Raw genomic sequence first — 15179 nt, forward strand, 5'->3', positions numbered from 1 at the left:
TTATTTCCAATGGAAAAGTTTTATTTCATAGTTTACAAATTTAAGTCATTTAACACAGGTACAACAGAAACGTGTGAACGTGAACCCTACACCACCCCCAAAAAGCATATGAAAACACACAAGGATAGGGAAATTCAAAACTAAGTTGCCTAAACGTACAATTTTCGAACTAGGCCTATCATTAAGGTCCGCGGCTTCAGTAGGAAAGCATGGTCCGCGAGTAGTGATCATGCAAGTCCACCTGGAGGGCACTCTGATCCCTGTTCAGCTTCAGCGCCTCGGAAAGGAGGCTGCGCAGCCGCTCAACACTATCAACCAAGCGGTTCACCTTTGGAAAAGTAATGAGTCTTTCCAGGGGCACGTAGAATTTCTTTCCCACACAGTAAGGCTTGGGGGAGCTCTCAATTTGGGCCCTTTGAGCGTCGGTGACGATTAATCCGTACCGTGGGACGCAACTGTCTTCTGGCACCAATCTACCGTTCACCTTTTTCTTCTTCGGATCCACGATAAACCGCAGTCTCATAGAGTTGGAGGCTCTTAACACCTCTGCACTCAGGACTAACAGGAGGTTTTTCTTCTCCTGTAAACTGGGATATGCTGTTGTAAAAACCTGAAGGAAAAAAATTTCATCACTTTCCTGCATCTCGAATTAACTGTACACTTGTATATCAAACCCTATCAGCCGGGAGTGCAACATAATGGGAATCACTACTGGCACAGTTTCTGCAAAGATTTAATCCTGATGATCAAAAAGTATCCCAAAGCCAGGTTTCTACCAATTCACACCAACCCAATGTTCCAACTTGATATTAGAAGGAAAAGGGTATAAAAATTGTTAAAAGGTCTATCATAAATAAATAAAAATTAAAAAAAAAAAAGAGGGATCCTTGGGTGGCGCAGCGGTTTGGCGCCTGCCTTTGGCCCAGGGCGTGATCCTGGAGATCTGGGATCGAATCCCACATCGGGCTCCTGGTGCATGGAGCCTGCTTCTCCCTCTGCCTATGTCTCTGCCTCTCTCTCTCTCTCTCTCTGTGACTATCATAAATAAATAAAAATATTTAAAAAAATTGTTAAAAGGGCAACGTGCTTATTCTTCACACCAGAACCTGAAAACAAGGGTCTGAGAAGCTTGGAGGTTCAGGGGTAATTCCTTTCCTGAGCCCCACTATGAAGTACTGCTGGCTTTCCTCTTTCCTGCTGCTGCTGACAGGGGGAGGGTCGCTGGCACATCAGCTTGGTGGTCTCTAAGGAGGTGGTCTCTAATCAACCCATGCCCAGTTGTGGGCATGAAAACTTCTCCTAAGATCATTTACACTTATCTCTACAGAGTTCAGCATCCTAACCCATCTGCTTCTTTCCCTGGTCACTACCTCACAAAATACTCACGGTTTCATAAACATGTTCCTCTGGTGTGGAAATGCATGATTCAGTTGCCTTTGCTTCGTTTTTCTGGAAGACCCCTATCTGGGTACAGTACCCAACATGCTCAGCTCCTGCTGGTGGAGACCCCACACCAGTAAACTCTACTGAGTAATTGTAGAGATTTGCCACATCCGAAGCCCTGAAATCAATTTTGAAACGTATTAACATAATGAGCTAAGATTTACTAAATGCAACACAGTAACACACAGGGTTTACTTCCTTCTGAGGGATTCAGGGTCCTGAGTGTCAGTGTCCAAGTAATTGTAAAAATATGGAGAAAGGAAAAGTTAGAGCACAGTTTATGGGTAAAAAAGGAGACCACACTGGTTACAATCCCAATTGTTGCGCAATGCCAGAAACATGACGTCTGGCAAGGCCCTGGCAAGGAACCCCCCTGGCAAGGCTCACCTACAGTGCCCTATGCCCTCTGCTTTGTTTCCTCATCTTCACACCACTACTTAGGCCTTCGTATCAAGACACCTGGTGCCCCCCCACCATACACTTTTCCATGCTTGCCTGTCTCATATGCCCAAATACGGAGGCTCCTTTATATGCGCCAAGCTGAATATTGGGAATTTATATGTAAAAAGACATCATAGCATTTTAAACTCCTGTGGGATACCACACACACACACACACACACACACACACATATTGATAAGACTCGAACTCACCAGGTCTGAAACTGTATTCTGTTCCACTCAAATTTGTGATCTAAGTGTCTAAAGGTTGATGCTGGAAACAGGGGATTGAATTCAGAGTTTGGTGTGCTGATGATGATGATACGTGGGGAATAATAGCCAAATACAACTTCAGGAAACTTGGCCAGATCTTCAGAATCTAAATGTTCTATCCTGAAATGGTCAACAGGAAAGAATGCAATTATTTTCCTAGTTAAAGACTGTATTCATGAGACAGAGACAGAGACAGAGGAAGAAGCAGCTCCGTGCAAGGATCCTAGATCAGGATCATGCTCTGAGCTGAAGGCAGATGCTTAACCACTGACCACCAAGGGGTCCCTAAAAAAATTTCCATCGCTACATTGATTTACCCCTTCTCTAAATATAGAACAGTACTTAAATGACTTAAACCCAACTCTTCATATTCGCACTTTGCACTTCATCCACGTTACTCCTTTTCAGGGCTCTCTGGGCTTCAATGAAAGTAACTAAAGAAATGAGCAAAAGTATAAGCTCCCAGGAAACCTGCAGGTTTAGGAGACCAGAATACATGCCTTAGTTGTGGGCTTCAGGATCAGATACCAGTAGATTCTCACCCACACTCAAGAATCAGATCAACTAAGTACAGCCACTAGACCTGGGAAGCCATTCCTATCCTGATGCAGCAAGAGACACTAGTTGACAGAAAAACTCTACACAATATAAACAAACATTTTTAGGGCAAATATGCTGTCCAACTCCCCATAACCACTACAGCTCAGCTGGATGGTGATAGGGGCAGGAGATTAACTCCAGACCAGTAACTGGAAGATGCATAGGTACATGACTCAGCATCCTGGGTCTTCAATTTGGCTTCCTTGCAGTATGAATGCAAATACACAAAATGTGTAGTTGCAGCTATAATGCACTTGAGTGAAATTTCTTTAAATTCATACATTAGACAAAAGAAAAATGGTTGGGGAGATCCCTGGGTGGCTCAGTGGTTTAGCCCTTGCCTTCAGCCCAGGGCATGATCCTGGAGTCCCGGGATCGAGTCCCACGTCAGGCTCCCTGCGGGGAGCCTGCTTCTCCCTCTGCCTGTGTCTCTGCCTCTGTCTCTCAAGAATAAAATCTTTTTCTGTCTCTCAAGAATAAATAAAATCTTTTTCTCTCTGTCTCAAGAATAAATAAAATCTTTTTCTGTCTCTCAAGAATAAATAAAATCTTTTAAAAAAATCTGAAAGACAGAAGGCAAGAGCCTGACGTGGGACTCGATCCCGGGACTCCAGGATCATGCCCTGGGCCGAAGGCAAGAGTTAAACCACCGAGCCACCCAGTCTGCCCTAAATAAAATATTTTTTAAAAAACGGGTGCTCCTGCTATTTTTACAGCTTATCTGTAAATCTGAAAATAAAGCCAATCCTGTCAAAGCAATCTGCTTTACAAATTTAAATTATAAAATTTAGAGAACACTAAATTTACTGATACTAATTATATACAGCTTCTAATTTATACAGGAAGAATCAGTTTAATACTTACAATTCAATACATGTCATCAAGTCAAATCCAACCAAACGAGAGTCCTTCTGTACAGCAGAGCCACGATACAAGGTTATAGTCAAATCTAGGTCCCGAGGAACTAGATAATCCCCCACTGATGGGCTCAAATTACTTCTGCAAAAAACATAGAAGGGATCTTTCAATACTAATCTATTAAGAATCTCACCAGCTGTAGAATTCTAATAACTATCTAAATCAGTTTTCCATGACTTGATGTATTAAGCTCCAGGTCACAGGGTAACTTCCTCATAGATTACTGGTCAGACTAAAGAGCTGGTCCTGCTTAAATTAAAAGGCCTGGGACAATGTCTTAAGTTTAAGTTCTCTTGGTGTCCAGCATTAAAGATTTTGCCATTTGAAAATCTGCAGTGGTTTGGCTATTGTAATTAACTGAGGCTATGCTTTCTCCACTGGTCAGAAAAACTTATTCTCCATATTATAATAAAGTCATTCGGGTGCACTTGAGGCTATCATGGTGCCAATCTTCTAAACCAAGCTGTATGGACACTTCCTCACGCTGCCACTAATTTCAAATTATGCATAGAAACTTGTTATTACATTTCCCATTGAGAGGTACTGCCAGCGTAAGTATCTACTCCAACAAGATGTTCAATGCAATGATGGTATTTTAGCATCCATATAAGTGTGGCATCTCCAAAGCCCAAGTCTGCAACCTACAGATGAAACAGAACATTGAAATAGAAGTCAAATGACCAAAATTTTCAAGTGGTTGAGAATTACCATATAAACCATTATGTCAAGATCTTTAGGTAGAACAAAATTAACCTGAAACCTAACAGGCGAGGGGTGGGCAGGGAGTAAATTGTGTTTTTGGCACCCAGAACCCACATGGAAGGTATCCTATAAAATGCTAAGTGTGCATACCAAACATCAGACAGATCTGATCTTGAACAGCGTTTTAGGGATTTATTCAGTGTTAATATAAATGTACATTAAGGGGATTAGATTATTAAATGGATCTTAATTATGCAAGAAGTCTGCATTCACCACAGCAAAATCACCTACTAAATTATGGATTTCCACTTTAGGAGAATACTTTAATGGCACCCAATCCCAAAGATAGATAACCCAAATCAGCTTCTAGGGTAACTAAATGGCTTTTAAGGGGGAATCCAGGGATTTAATACTCAAGACAAGATTCCATATAATATTATCTTAAAAAGCAACGTGTTAAATCTGATTCAATTCTATCAGGAAACCAAAGTATTACAGCACTAATTCCCATGTGAAAAAAAAGGGACTAACTCTCCCTTAGCAATAAGGTATATTCGATCTATTCAATCCAATTTTTCCTCAAACCCGTTTCACCAAAGAACCTTTACCTTTAATATTTTAGGTAAGCCTTGCAATCTACCACAATATTGCACTCAGTAAAGGGTTTCTGAAGCAGGCACATTTATGGGACAGTGGGAGAAGGGTTCATAGCATTAAAAAATCTGGTCCAAGAGCAAATTACAGCTCTTACAAGAAACTTTAAGGATCCCTCCTAGAAAAGGATAACCTCAGCTCAATACATAATACTATCCAATCACACCACCCTTGTATCCCCTGCCAAAAATGTTTACTCCATTATTGAAAAAAAAAAAAAAAAAAAAAAAAAGCTTTTTCCTTTCTTGCAACAAGTCTTTAAATAATCTGCTTACTAACTAAATTTTCGGGTTTTTTATGACTCAGTTAAGACAGTCGGAAAGAAATACCTTCTTGGGTTTATGTTGTTGCACTAAATTTTTAACAAAGAAGTATCTCTGTTTATATAGTGGCGGTCTGAACTCAATCACTTCCTTGGTAGGCACTTCTTCACAATCATCAACCATACTGCTGCACTGAAACAGAAAAGAGGTGTTCTAAAATCAGCCACAAATTCAGGAGTTAAGTAAGGAAAAACGAGCTTCACCACTCTCAATACATTGTCCTTACAGCCACCTGTGTCTGGGGAAAAAAAAAAAAACTCAGTGGTATTTCCTCCAGTTCACATAAGCTCCTCCAGTCTTAAAAGTGAGATTTTGGGTTTATACTTCCTAGAGCTAATGCATTTAAAACAGTCTCTAGGCAACTACCAGAGCTTGGAGTTCAAGTAGGCGGGAGAATGAGACTCCTTGACCAAACTACTCCCAAGCCCTCTGATTAGGCCTTGACCTGGACACCATCGTCTTGGGCCTGCTCAGGCCAGCTTGAAATTTGAGAATGAGACAGCACAAGTAGGGTGCAGGGCTGAGAAAGACTCCCTGCTGAGCAGTGAGCTTAATGAAGGGTCTGTCCATGGACTCTGGGATCATGACCTGAGCCAGAGACAAACATTTGACTGAGCCACCCAGGCACCAAGAACCGTTAATGTCAACCAGATCAAATTTGTAACCACCCCTTGAAAATCTGATGGAGCTGTCTTACTGCCTTACCAAGAATCCTGTTAAATCAGTTTAGCAAGAGCCCACTCCCTTGTGGTCTCTTCCGTCCACACAGCCCTTCCGTTTGCTCATTGGCTATGAATCCCCGGCTGTTGAAAATGGAACTGAACACCATCTCTTCCCTACTGAAGACTTAATTTTTATTAACAAGGCATTTTCCCAGGTGTTCAGTAACCACAGTAGCAATTAGCACAGAAATACGACCTCCATACTCCAAGTGTTCATGGGGCTGTTTATCCAGACACTTCTTGGAAACGCAGACTCTCGGGCCTCTCAGGCCACACGCCTCAATCACCATCTTCAGTTAAAAACTCGCTGATCCAAAAGCACATTAACACCAGTTAAATACTATGAGTGTACTGTTTACCTCAATCCATCTCACGAATCCCTTTTGATACTCCTACAAGCAGGTTAAGAAAAGAATCATTACCTCTTTGTTTTCTCCCATTGCTTCCAAGTTTTGCTGCAACAAAAAAGCGGATGTATCCGAGCTGATTCGGCAAGCACTCGCTGTAAATACAAAGTACCACTTTTTAGGCGAGTCTGGACCCCACAGCTGCCTAAATGAGTAAAAAAGAGCAAGCTCCCTCCCTTTTCTTTACCTGTTACCATTTAATTAACAGAATTTACTCAACCTAAGCGGGGCTTCAGACAAAACAGGCTCAGAAACCAACAGTCACTTCTCACTAGGACAAACCCAGCTCCATACAGTAACCCCCATCGGTCCCCTTTCCGTTAAATTTGATACAAGCTGGACCATGAGTTCAGAGCCCCCAACTTCAGTAACTGACTTCTCAGGTGGCTCCAAACGCGCGGCTCCGAACAGCGACCCTGCGACCCCGCTCCCCCGCTCCCCCGCTGGGGCGCCCGACGCTCGCAGGCTGCCTCCCGCCACCGCGGGTGCGCTCCAGGGGCGGGGAAGGCGCGTCCGACACCCGCTCAGGCGGGACTTAAAGCCCTGGTTCTCAGCCTAAAACGTGGCCCGCACGTCCGTCACCAACTCCGGAGCCGCCGCTCGCCCCCCGCGTTACCCGCCCGCGGCCACACCTGAGCCGCCCGGGTTACCCGCCCGCGGCCACACCTGCGCCGGCCACACCCGCGCCGACCCCTCCCCCGCGGTTCAACCCAAGGCCCGGCCGCCCCGCCCGCGTTACCGCCCACACCCGCGGCCACACCTGAGCCGCCCCGCGTTACCCGCCCGCGGCCACACCCGCGCCGCCCCCTCCCCCCCAGCCACGCCGCCCACACCCGGGCCGTCCACACCCGCGCCCCCCGCCGGGCCCCCCCGCCCCCGCCCCGGTCTCGGGCAGCCCGGGTTCCCAGGCGCGGGGCTTGGAGGCGTCGGTTTCGCGGCTCCTAACGGCCGCCGGCGCGTGCCCCAGGCCATTGCCCAGGCGGCGAGGGCGTGGGGGGGGCATCTGGCCGGCGATCGCAGAGGTGGGGGGGCTCCCCGGGGGGCTCCCCGCCCCCAGCGACGAGCAGAGCGCGGCCCGGCCTTGCCCCGCGTCCAGGGGCGGCACCTCGCCTCCTAACCTGCCGCCTCCCGGAGCCTCAGAACGACCCGCGGGGCCCGGAGGGGCCTCGGCGCTCGGTAAGGCGGGTCCGATGACCTCTGAGCTCAGAAGAACGTTCCTTCAGCCCCAAACCTCCAACCGGTCATTTCCGCGTGCAGGGAGGGCACCTGTGCAGGGAGGGCAGCCACTGGACCATCTCTCAGAAACATTGCTGCATCTCGTGTCCTTCCCCTGCCAGACGTCCAACTGGACACTTTATAACCACTTATGTCTTTATTGTGGGCGGTGGAAGAGTTAGTTTCAGGAGGCCGAGAGGCAAAGCTGCATTCTTTAGGGGAAAAAAAATTTTTAGTCATTTTAAGAGACTGAAAAGCTGGTGCTTATTAATGAATCGATAACCTAATATTCCGTAAATTATATATTAGAACTGCACTTTCAAACAATGCCATAATATGCAAAGGAAAGTAATAACAGCTTTGGAATATCACAAATAGCTTACTCAATTGGGTATTTTGAGGGGTCTAGTCTCATAGTAAACATACAACGCAAGGGTCACTGTTTTGAGACGTTCCTATTGGCCTGAGGAAACTATTTTTTTTCGTTTTTTGTTTTTTAAGATATTTATTCATGAGAGACAGAGAGAGAGGCAGAGACATACGCAGAGGGAGAGGGAGAAGCAGGCTCCTTCCCAGGAGCCTGATGTGGGTCTGGATCCCTAGACCCTAGGCAGGGTCTAGGCCGAAGGCAGAGGCTCAGCCACTGAGCCATCCAGGCGTCCAGAAACAGTAGCTTTAGTCGATTGTCTTCATTAGAGGAATATATTCCTTATTACAGGTATATCATTTAAACAGAATCTTAAAAATTAATAAGTGAATTCCACTTCTGGGTATTTTTAGATTAATTCAACAAGGAGGCCATTGTATTGAGGTGGCTCTAATGCTTGGGCAGCCTACACATCAGCAAACCCAAACATAAGCCTGTAGATGCCTCAAGGTTAAAACATGGAAACCTGAGAATGTCCAGCGGCAGACAGTCCTTCCCAAATAAGGTACCTGTTTAAGCAGTAAGCAATCAAATAATTTCCTTGCTTTGCTTTGGCATCTTCCCTATACAAGTCTTCCCTCTAGCTCCTGACAGTGGTTAGGACCTACCCGATCCAAATTGATTTTTGCTCCAATTCCTAAAAATTTCAATATGCTTCAGTTTATCTATTAACAGTATATATGCAAATGAACCGAAAGCAGAGGCTTAAACAGATATTTGTACACCCGTGTTCATAGCAGTATCATTCAGAGCAGGAAAAGGTAGGAACAATCCAAATGTCCACCGACAGTTGAACAAAGGTGGTATATACATGCAATGAAATATCGTTCAGCCTTTAAAAGGAAATGCTAACATGCTACAGTATAGTTGAACCATGAAGACGTTATGCTAAGTGATAAGCCAGTCACAAAAGGACAAATACCGTAAGGGGCAGAGGGAGGAGGAAAAATAATTTTCAGTGCCACACTTTTCAGGAATATCATAGTTTTAGTCCTGTTCATTGTCTTTGAGGTTTTGTTATCTACCTGCAAACTGGGCTCGATCTTGAATTCTTCTAGTTTTCTCCAATAGATATGGAGATTTTCAATTTTCTCCCATCCTTCTGACTTGGGATCAATAAGAACAGAAACCATCCTTTTCCTAAAGCCCTGAGAGTTGAAGCTGGATGAGTTGATGAAAACTCCACTGAAGTCACCACAATAGCTCATAGCTCATGTATGGATAACCTTCATGCCTTGCTATGTGAGCCAAACCAGAAAGGTCACTGGAACACCTGATGATGTCACCAGCGACATTCAAACTGCAACCCAGGAGAATCTGATTACCACTGCCTCTCCTCACTCTAAAGATGCTTCAAGCCCAATATCTAGAAATCTTCTCCACTAACTGCCCTCTGGACCCAGAAACTCAGCTTATAGTCTGTTCATTAAGTTTTGTTTTTCTTTTGCCATAGAAATGCCATAGAAATTTAAGATTTTTTTTTTTTTTTTTTTTTTTTTTTTTGAGAGAAAGAGTGCACAAGCATGAGGGTCAGAGGGAGAGGGAAAGATAACCTCAAACAGAATACACTGAGTGTGGACCCTGATGCTGGGCTCCATCCCAGGACCCTGAGATCACCACTTGAGCCAAAAAACAAGAGTCAAATGCTCAACCGTCTGAGCCACCCAGGCACCCCTAGAAATGCCTCTTATTAAATCCTGATTGCTTGCACCTCATGTAGGCCTGACTTTGGGAGCTCACCTGAAACACCACCTCCTGAAATGAGGTACAGCTCTTTAACCTAATTGACCTAGTCTCAGGGTTAAGAGACTATTCAATGAGATCTGGGAAAAACTACCAACTGAGCTTCTGGATATGAAACTTCTTGAAGAAGTTTCAAAGGTTATAATTTGAGCAGTAGAATATGTCACCCCAAAGTATGCCTCTTGGGCATAAGGGTTGTTTTGAACTGATTATTTCCGGAAACAGAAAACACAGGAGAACCTCTGAAAACACAATTGAAATTATTTTTGTAAGGGAAATTTATAAAGGAAATCGCCATCTGTAATGGTGTCTCCCTCTTTATGCCAGGCAGGGAAAAATTATACTAAATCACAAGAAATCTTATAAATGGAGAAGAGACTGATTTAAATGTGCAAAACAAACCTTGTCCTTATTTATAGTGCTTTTCCTGATAGCCTCCCATAATTGGCCTCCCCAATACCCCCACTCCAACATCTTTCTTTGTCTATTCTGAAGATGGTATTTAAAATGGTGGCTTGGGGGATCCCTGGGTGGCTCAGCCGTTTAGCGCCTGCCTTTGGCCCAGGGTGTGATCCTGGAGTTCCGGGATTGAGTCCCACGTCGGGCTCCCACTGTGGAGCCTGCTTCTCTCTCTCTCATTAATAAATAAATAAATCTTTAAGAAAAAAAATTAAAAAATAAAAATAAAATGGTGGCTCAGGCTTCCTCTGGGATTTACTTGTTCTTCCCAAGTATCTCTCCTGTATACATGAGGTATACATGTTAATAGATTGTTTATTTTTCATATGTTAATATGTCTTTTAATACAGGAGTCTCAGCCAAAAATTCAAAAAGGTAGAAGGAAAATTAGTTTTCCTCTCCTTCAGTATGATACCATTTATATGAGATACCAAAATTCATGGAGTCAGAAGGGTTGTTGCCAGGGGCTGGGCTGGAGGGAGGAATTGGGTGTTAATGGTTAATGAGTACAGAGTTCAGTTTGGGATGATGGATGATGGTGATGGTTGCACACAACGTGAATGTACTTAATGCCCCTGAACTATATACTTAAAATGGTAAGTTTTAGCATAACATACAGACTTGTCAAATCAATATCCTTATACAGCTGGAAAAAAATTTAAATGTTATGAATATTTTACTACATATTAAAAATATTTAAACTTTTTAAGTTAATAAATGATCTGTACAGGATTCCTGGATTTAGAGTTTTTGCCTTAAGCTGCTAGCTGGATCACTTATGATGTTGAATTCTCATGTCTGACTCCCTCTCCGAATGTGCCTATTTTATCATTTTCCTGGTCTCCTGCTCTTTCAGTGTGAAAATCATCCTTGGCTCTATCCACTTCCACCCTTCCCACATTTGGACAATCGCCAAATCTTGACCTCTTCAAGCTGTCAGTTGCATCTGCTCCTTCCAGTGGCCAGTACCCTTGTTTACCCTTTGTTGTCTTGTTTTCATGCCTAATCTTACCTTCCTACACTAGATTGTTAAGTCCCACTGAGACCATGCTCTACACCTTCGGAATGAGTTTAAATTGAATAGGCCAAATAAACCTGTCCCCACCCACCATACTTTCTTTTCTCTTTACCCTGTATTATTTTTCTTAAAGATTTTATTTATTAGAAGAGAGAGTGAGCAGGGGGTGTGGTGGTTGGGACAGAGGGAGAGGGAGAGGACGACTCCCTGCTGATCAGGGAGCCCAACATGGGCCTCCATCCCAGGACTCCGAGATCATGACCTGAACCAAGGGCAGACCCTGAGCCACTCAGGCGCCCCTCCCCGGTGTTATTTTTTGCCGTAGCACCTACTGCCATCTGATAACCTATATATTTGTTCATTTGCTTATTGCCTGTTTCCTCCTCTTAGAATATTAGCTATAAGGAACTCAAATTTGTTAGCTCCAGTGTCCAGAGCACTACCCGCCTGGTACATCGCAGGCCCTCAGTAAACTTTTCTTAGATAAAGAATTATCATATTTGGTGCCTTTTGTTGTAAAATTCTTTTTATGGTAAAATAAAATATTGGACTTTGGCCAACTGAGAGGAGGTCTCTGGATGGATCCGTGCACATCTGTAACAATGATTTCCATAATTCTAAACAAGTTTGTGTGTGTGCTTTTATGTATGTGACAGAGAAAAAGAGAGAGACACACATAGATTATGTTCTCATAATTTTCTACACAATTATACTGATTTTCTTTATAGTTAAAAAATGTTAATATTGATTTGGCTATTACTCTCTAACCTTTCAAAATTTACTTACTCCTCTGAGTGTCAACTTTTCAGCTGAAAAGTGAGAAATAAGATTACCCATTCAAGGGGTGCCTGGGTGGCTTAGTCGGTTAAGTATCTGTCTTTGGCTCAGGTCATGATCCCTGGGTCCTAGGATGGAGTCCCACATCAGCTCCCTTGCAGCAGGGAGCCTGATTTTCCCTCTCCCTCTGCCCCTACCCCCTGCTTGTGCTCTCTCAAAATCTTAAAAAAAAAAAAAAAAAATTTACCCGTTGAATAAATGTACAGTATACCTATTATAGACCAAGTACTGGTTTGAGTGAAAAAGATAGAGGTACTTATGACTTCCAGTCCAGCAGTTGTGGGTGTGTAACAGGAGCACGGGGGTGCAAGGGCAGCTGGCTCCAAGGGTCTCAAACAGATCAGGTTCAGCCACTGGCTGCTGATAAAATCCAGAGGCAGAGAGAGTGGTGGTAAAAGAAGGAAAGAATTTATTTTAGTGAGGCCAACACTAAGAAGACAGTGGACTAACTTCTCAAAGACTGTCTCCAAAGTGCTGAAACTACTTCCGGGTTTATATAAGGAAAATGAAGGACAAAGGTTGGGGGTACATGTAGGTAGGCTAAAAAGGTCAGGCCAATTACTGACCTGGGGTCAATCACTCGGGACCTTAGGGACCCGGGGCAGTCTTTATTCTTGAGGAGTAGTTTCAGTTCCCACCAAGGATGCTTTGCACACAGGGTCTTTTGCATGAGTTAACAGGTAAGCTGGAAACAAAGAACTTAATCAGAAAGTATAGACAGGTCAAAATGGAGGCAGCAGAGGTCCTCTTTCACGTGTCTGCCGTGCAATAAGTGACCAACAGTTATCCTGGATGCCAGATTGAGCCTGATGCTCAAAATAGGATGAAATATTTAGAGGCCTTGAGAGAGATGTGAGGCAGAAACACTTTGCCAACAACTATATCATCGTGTCCAACCAGATGAACACGGCCGAGGTTGACACAGTGACAGGCAGGTCAACAGGCAGTTCAAAATCTATCGTATCTACAGAGCGTTCTCAGGAGAGGCGAGTCAGATGACTCCACCCTATCTGGCCAAGGTTGACAGCATTATCTCAAAGAACTTCTGAATGGGGAGGGTCAAGATGTGGAATATTTGTCATAAAACAATTGTGGCACACACACACATATCCCCGCCAAAATATTTACTGGGTTTCTGCTGCGATCAATTGTGAGGATGGAATTACTAGGTGGAAAAGACTATGGAGAAAGAAGATTGGAAAGGATTAAAAATCAAGCATTCATTCTAAGATATACCAACGTTGAGATGCATAAAGGACATCAAGTAGAGATTATTAGAAAGATAAACTAATGTGCAGCTTACCTCTCAATCACTTTTCAACCAGCTGAAAATAACTTTAAAAGATTTTTAAGTAATCTCTACACCCAACATGGGACTCAAATTTACAACCCTGAGACCCAGAGCCGCAGGCTGCACTGACTGAGCCCGCCAGGCACCCCTTAAATTAAAACTTAATAAAACATATCCTAGGAAACTAAAACGTGAGCCATCAGCTTTTCTAGCAAACCATTAATCTCCAGGACATTTCTGAGAATCTGTGCAGTGCCCTCAGCCCTATGTGCCCTGCAGCTACAGGACTTTGTGATGAACTCATTCAAAGCTTCCTAGAGGCATTCCCATTGTCCACAGTTTTTTCAACTGGTACCAGGGTAAAATTTATATGCCAGCTTGGCTGGGCCTCAGTGCCCAGCAATTCTTCTGGACGTTTCTATGAAGGTGTTTTTTTGTCTGAAATTAACATCTAAATTGTAGTCTTGCAGTAAAGCTGATAACCCTTTACAATGAGGGTGGGCCTAATCCAATCTGTTGAAGGTTTTAAGAGAATAAAGACTAATCGCCTCCTAGCAAGAGGGAAGTCGGCCAACTAACTGCCTTGGGCTCCAAATACAACTTCACCCTGTGTCTCCACCCCGCTGGCCCACCCTGCAGCTTTTGGACCTACCTTCCTCCTCAATAACATAAGCTAAGTCCTTTAAATAAATAAATATAAATATATATATAAATATAAAAATATATAACAGACACACATTTGATTCTCTGGAAAACCCTTCTTTATACAGCTTTTGAGTTCTCTCCTGTGTGTTCTCTCTTGGGCTGTCAGAAAAAAAAACGGACTCTGTGGGACCCAAGAAATTCAGAAAATGTCCCCCACCCCTGGCTCCTAGATAAGCAACAACTGCAGCCTGTAGCCCAAGTCAGCTCCAAGGAAAACCGCTGGGCACGCCCTTATTGGAATGAGGAACTAAGAGCTTGAGAAACTCCCCCACCCTTCTGGAAATCCCCTAGACCTGCGCATAAAAACCCAGCCGGAAGCCCCCAGGGTCCAGGTCCCTGCCCCGCCTGGTCGGGCACACTTGGGCTCAAGCTCGAGCTGGCTAATAGACCCTCGTGCGCTTGCATCGGTGTCGGCTCCTTGGTGGTTTCTCGGATTCGCAATCTTGGGCACGACATTTAGGGGCTCGTCCGGGATCCGAGAGACCCCAGGACCCCACCCGGAGGGTCCCACGCCTGGTGAGTGCACTCAACTTTCCTCTACCTGTTGCGCGCCTGTTCTGAGCTCCCTGCCCTCCTCCTACCTGCAGGAAGGCCAACCCGTAGAGGGGGACACTGGCTTGGGCGGGCGCGCTGGCGGCGGCGCCGGGGGCCTGGGGGGCGGGGTCCTCACCTGGGGGGAGGGCCGGCTGCCGGCCCATCGGTTCGCTTTCTGTTTTGTCTCCGCGGCCGCACTGGGACGTCTGTCTGCGTTACTGTGTCCTTGTTCATCGCCACGGCTGTCTGTGCCTCGGCGTGGACGGGGAGGGGGGGACATGGTGGGGCGGACACAACCCCCCCCCACACTCTTCCGCTTCTCGGACTTTAGGGAAAGGGCTCAATCCGAGCACGGACATTCGGAGAGGGAAATTTCAGACCTATTATCCTACAGGTTCAGGCCGTGATCTTCAGGGACAAACCGGACGCCACCTCGACCAGGTGCCCTACGTCCTGGCCTGGCGGGAC

General features: G+C 44.8%; 1 protein-coding gene and 2 long non-coding RNA genes across 12 annotated transcripts in view; 2 read left to right on the forward strand and 1 right to left on the reverse strand.

Annotated features, from left to right (window-relative positions):
* HENMT1 (HEN methyltransferase 1) lies at positions 1-15006 on the reverse strand. Of its 9 annotated transcripts, none has more exons than XM_077905682.1 (9): positions 14848-14890; positions 7749-7909; positions 6498-6577; positions 5360-5480; positions 4200-4315; positions 3621-3755; positions 2097-2276; positions 1387-1561; positions 1-610 (listed from the first exon to the last, which is right to left on the reverse strand). In XM_077905682.1, exons 1-9 carry the CDS (start codon positions 14873-14875, stop codon positions 197-199), a joined length of 1410 nt encoding a protein of 469 aa, XP_077761808.1. In that variant the 5' UTR covers positions 14876-14890; the 3' UTR covers positions 1-196. The 9 variants fall into 9 exon arrangements, with proteins under 9 accessions (XP_077761808.1, XP_077761810.1, XP_077761809.1 ...); XM_077905684.1 differs by lacking the exon at positions 14848-14890 and adding an exon at positions 14759-14839; XM_077905683.1 differs by lacking the exon at positions 7749-7909 and having other exon boundaries at positions 14848-15006.
* The window catches only part of LOC144318594 (uncharacterized), a 26816-nt gene continuing 18947 nt past the window's right edge, over positions 7311-15179 (forward strand). The window contains exon 1 of one of the 2 annotated variants that reach the window (XR_013384644.1): positions 7311-7658. This is a non-coding gene — a long non-coding RNA (uncharacterized LOC144318594). The remainder of the gene's footprint in view (positions 7659-15179) is intronic. The other variant, XR_013384645.1, reaches the window with a different exon arrangement.
* The window catches only part of LOC144318595 (uncharacterized), a 5569-nt gene continuing 4704 nt past the window's right edge, over positions 14315-15179 (forward strand). Inside the window, exon 1 of the long non-coding RNA XR_013384646.1 lies at positions 14315-14693. This is a non-coding gene — a long non-coding RNA (uncharacterized LOC144318595). The remainder of the gene's footprint in view (positions 14694-15179) is intronic.

The sequence above is a fragment of the Canis aureus genome, chromosome 8 (genome assembly GCF_053574225.1).
Source record: "Canis aureus isolate CA01 chromosome 8, VMU_Caureus_v.1.0, whole genome shotgun sequence".
In the NCBI taxonomy this organism is placed as follows: domain Eukaryota; kingdom Metazoa; phylum Chordata; class Mammalia; order Carnivora; family Canidae; genus Canis; species Canis aureus.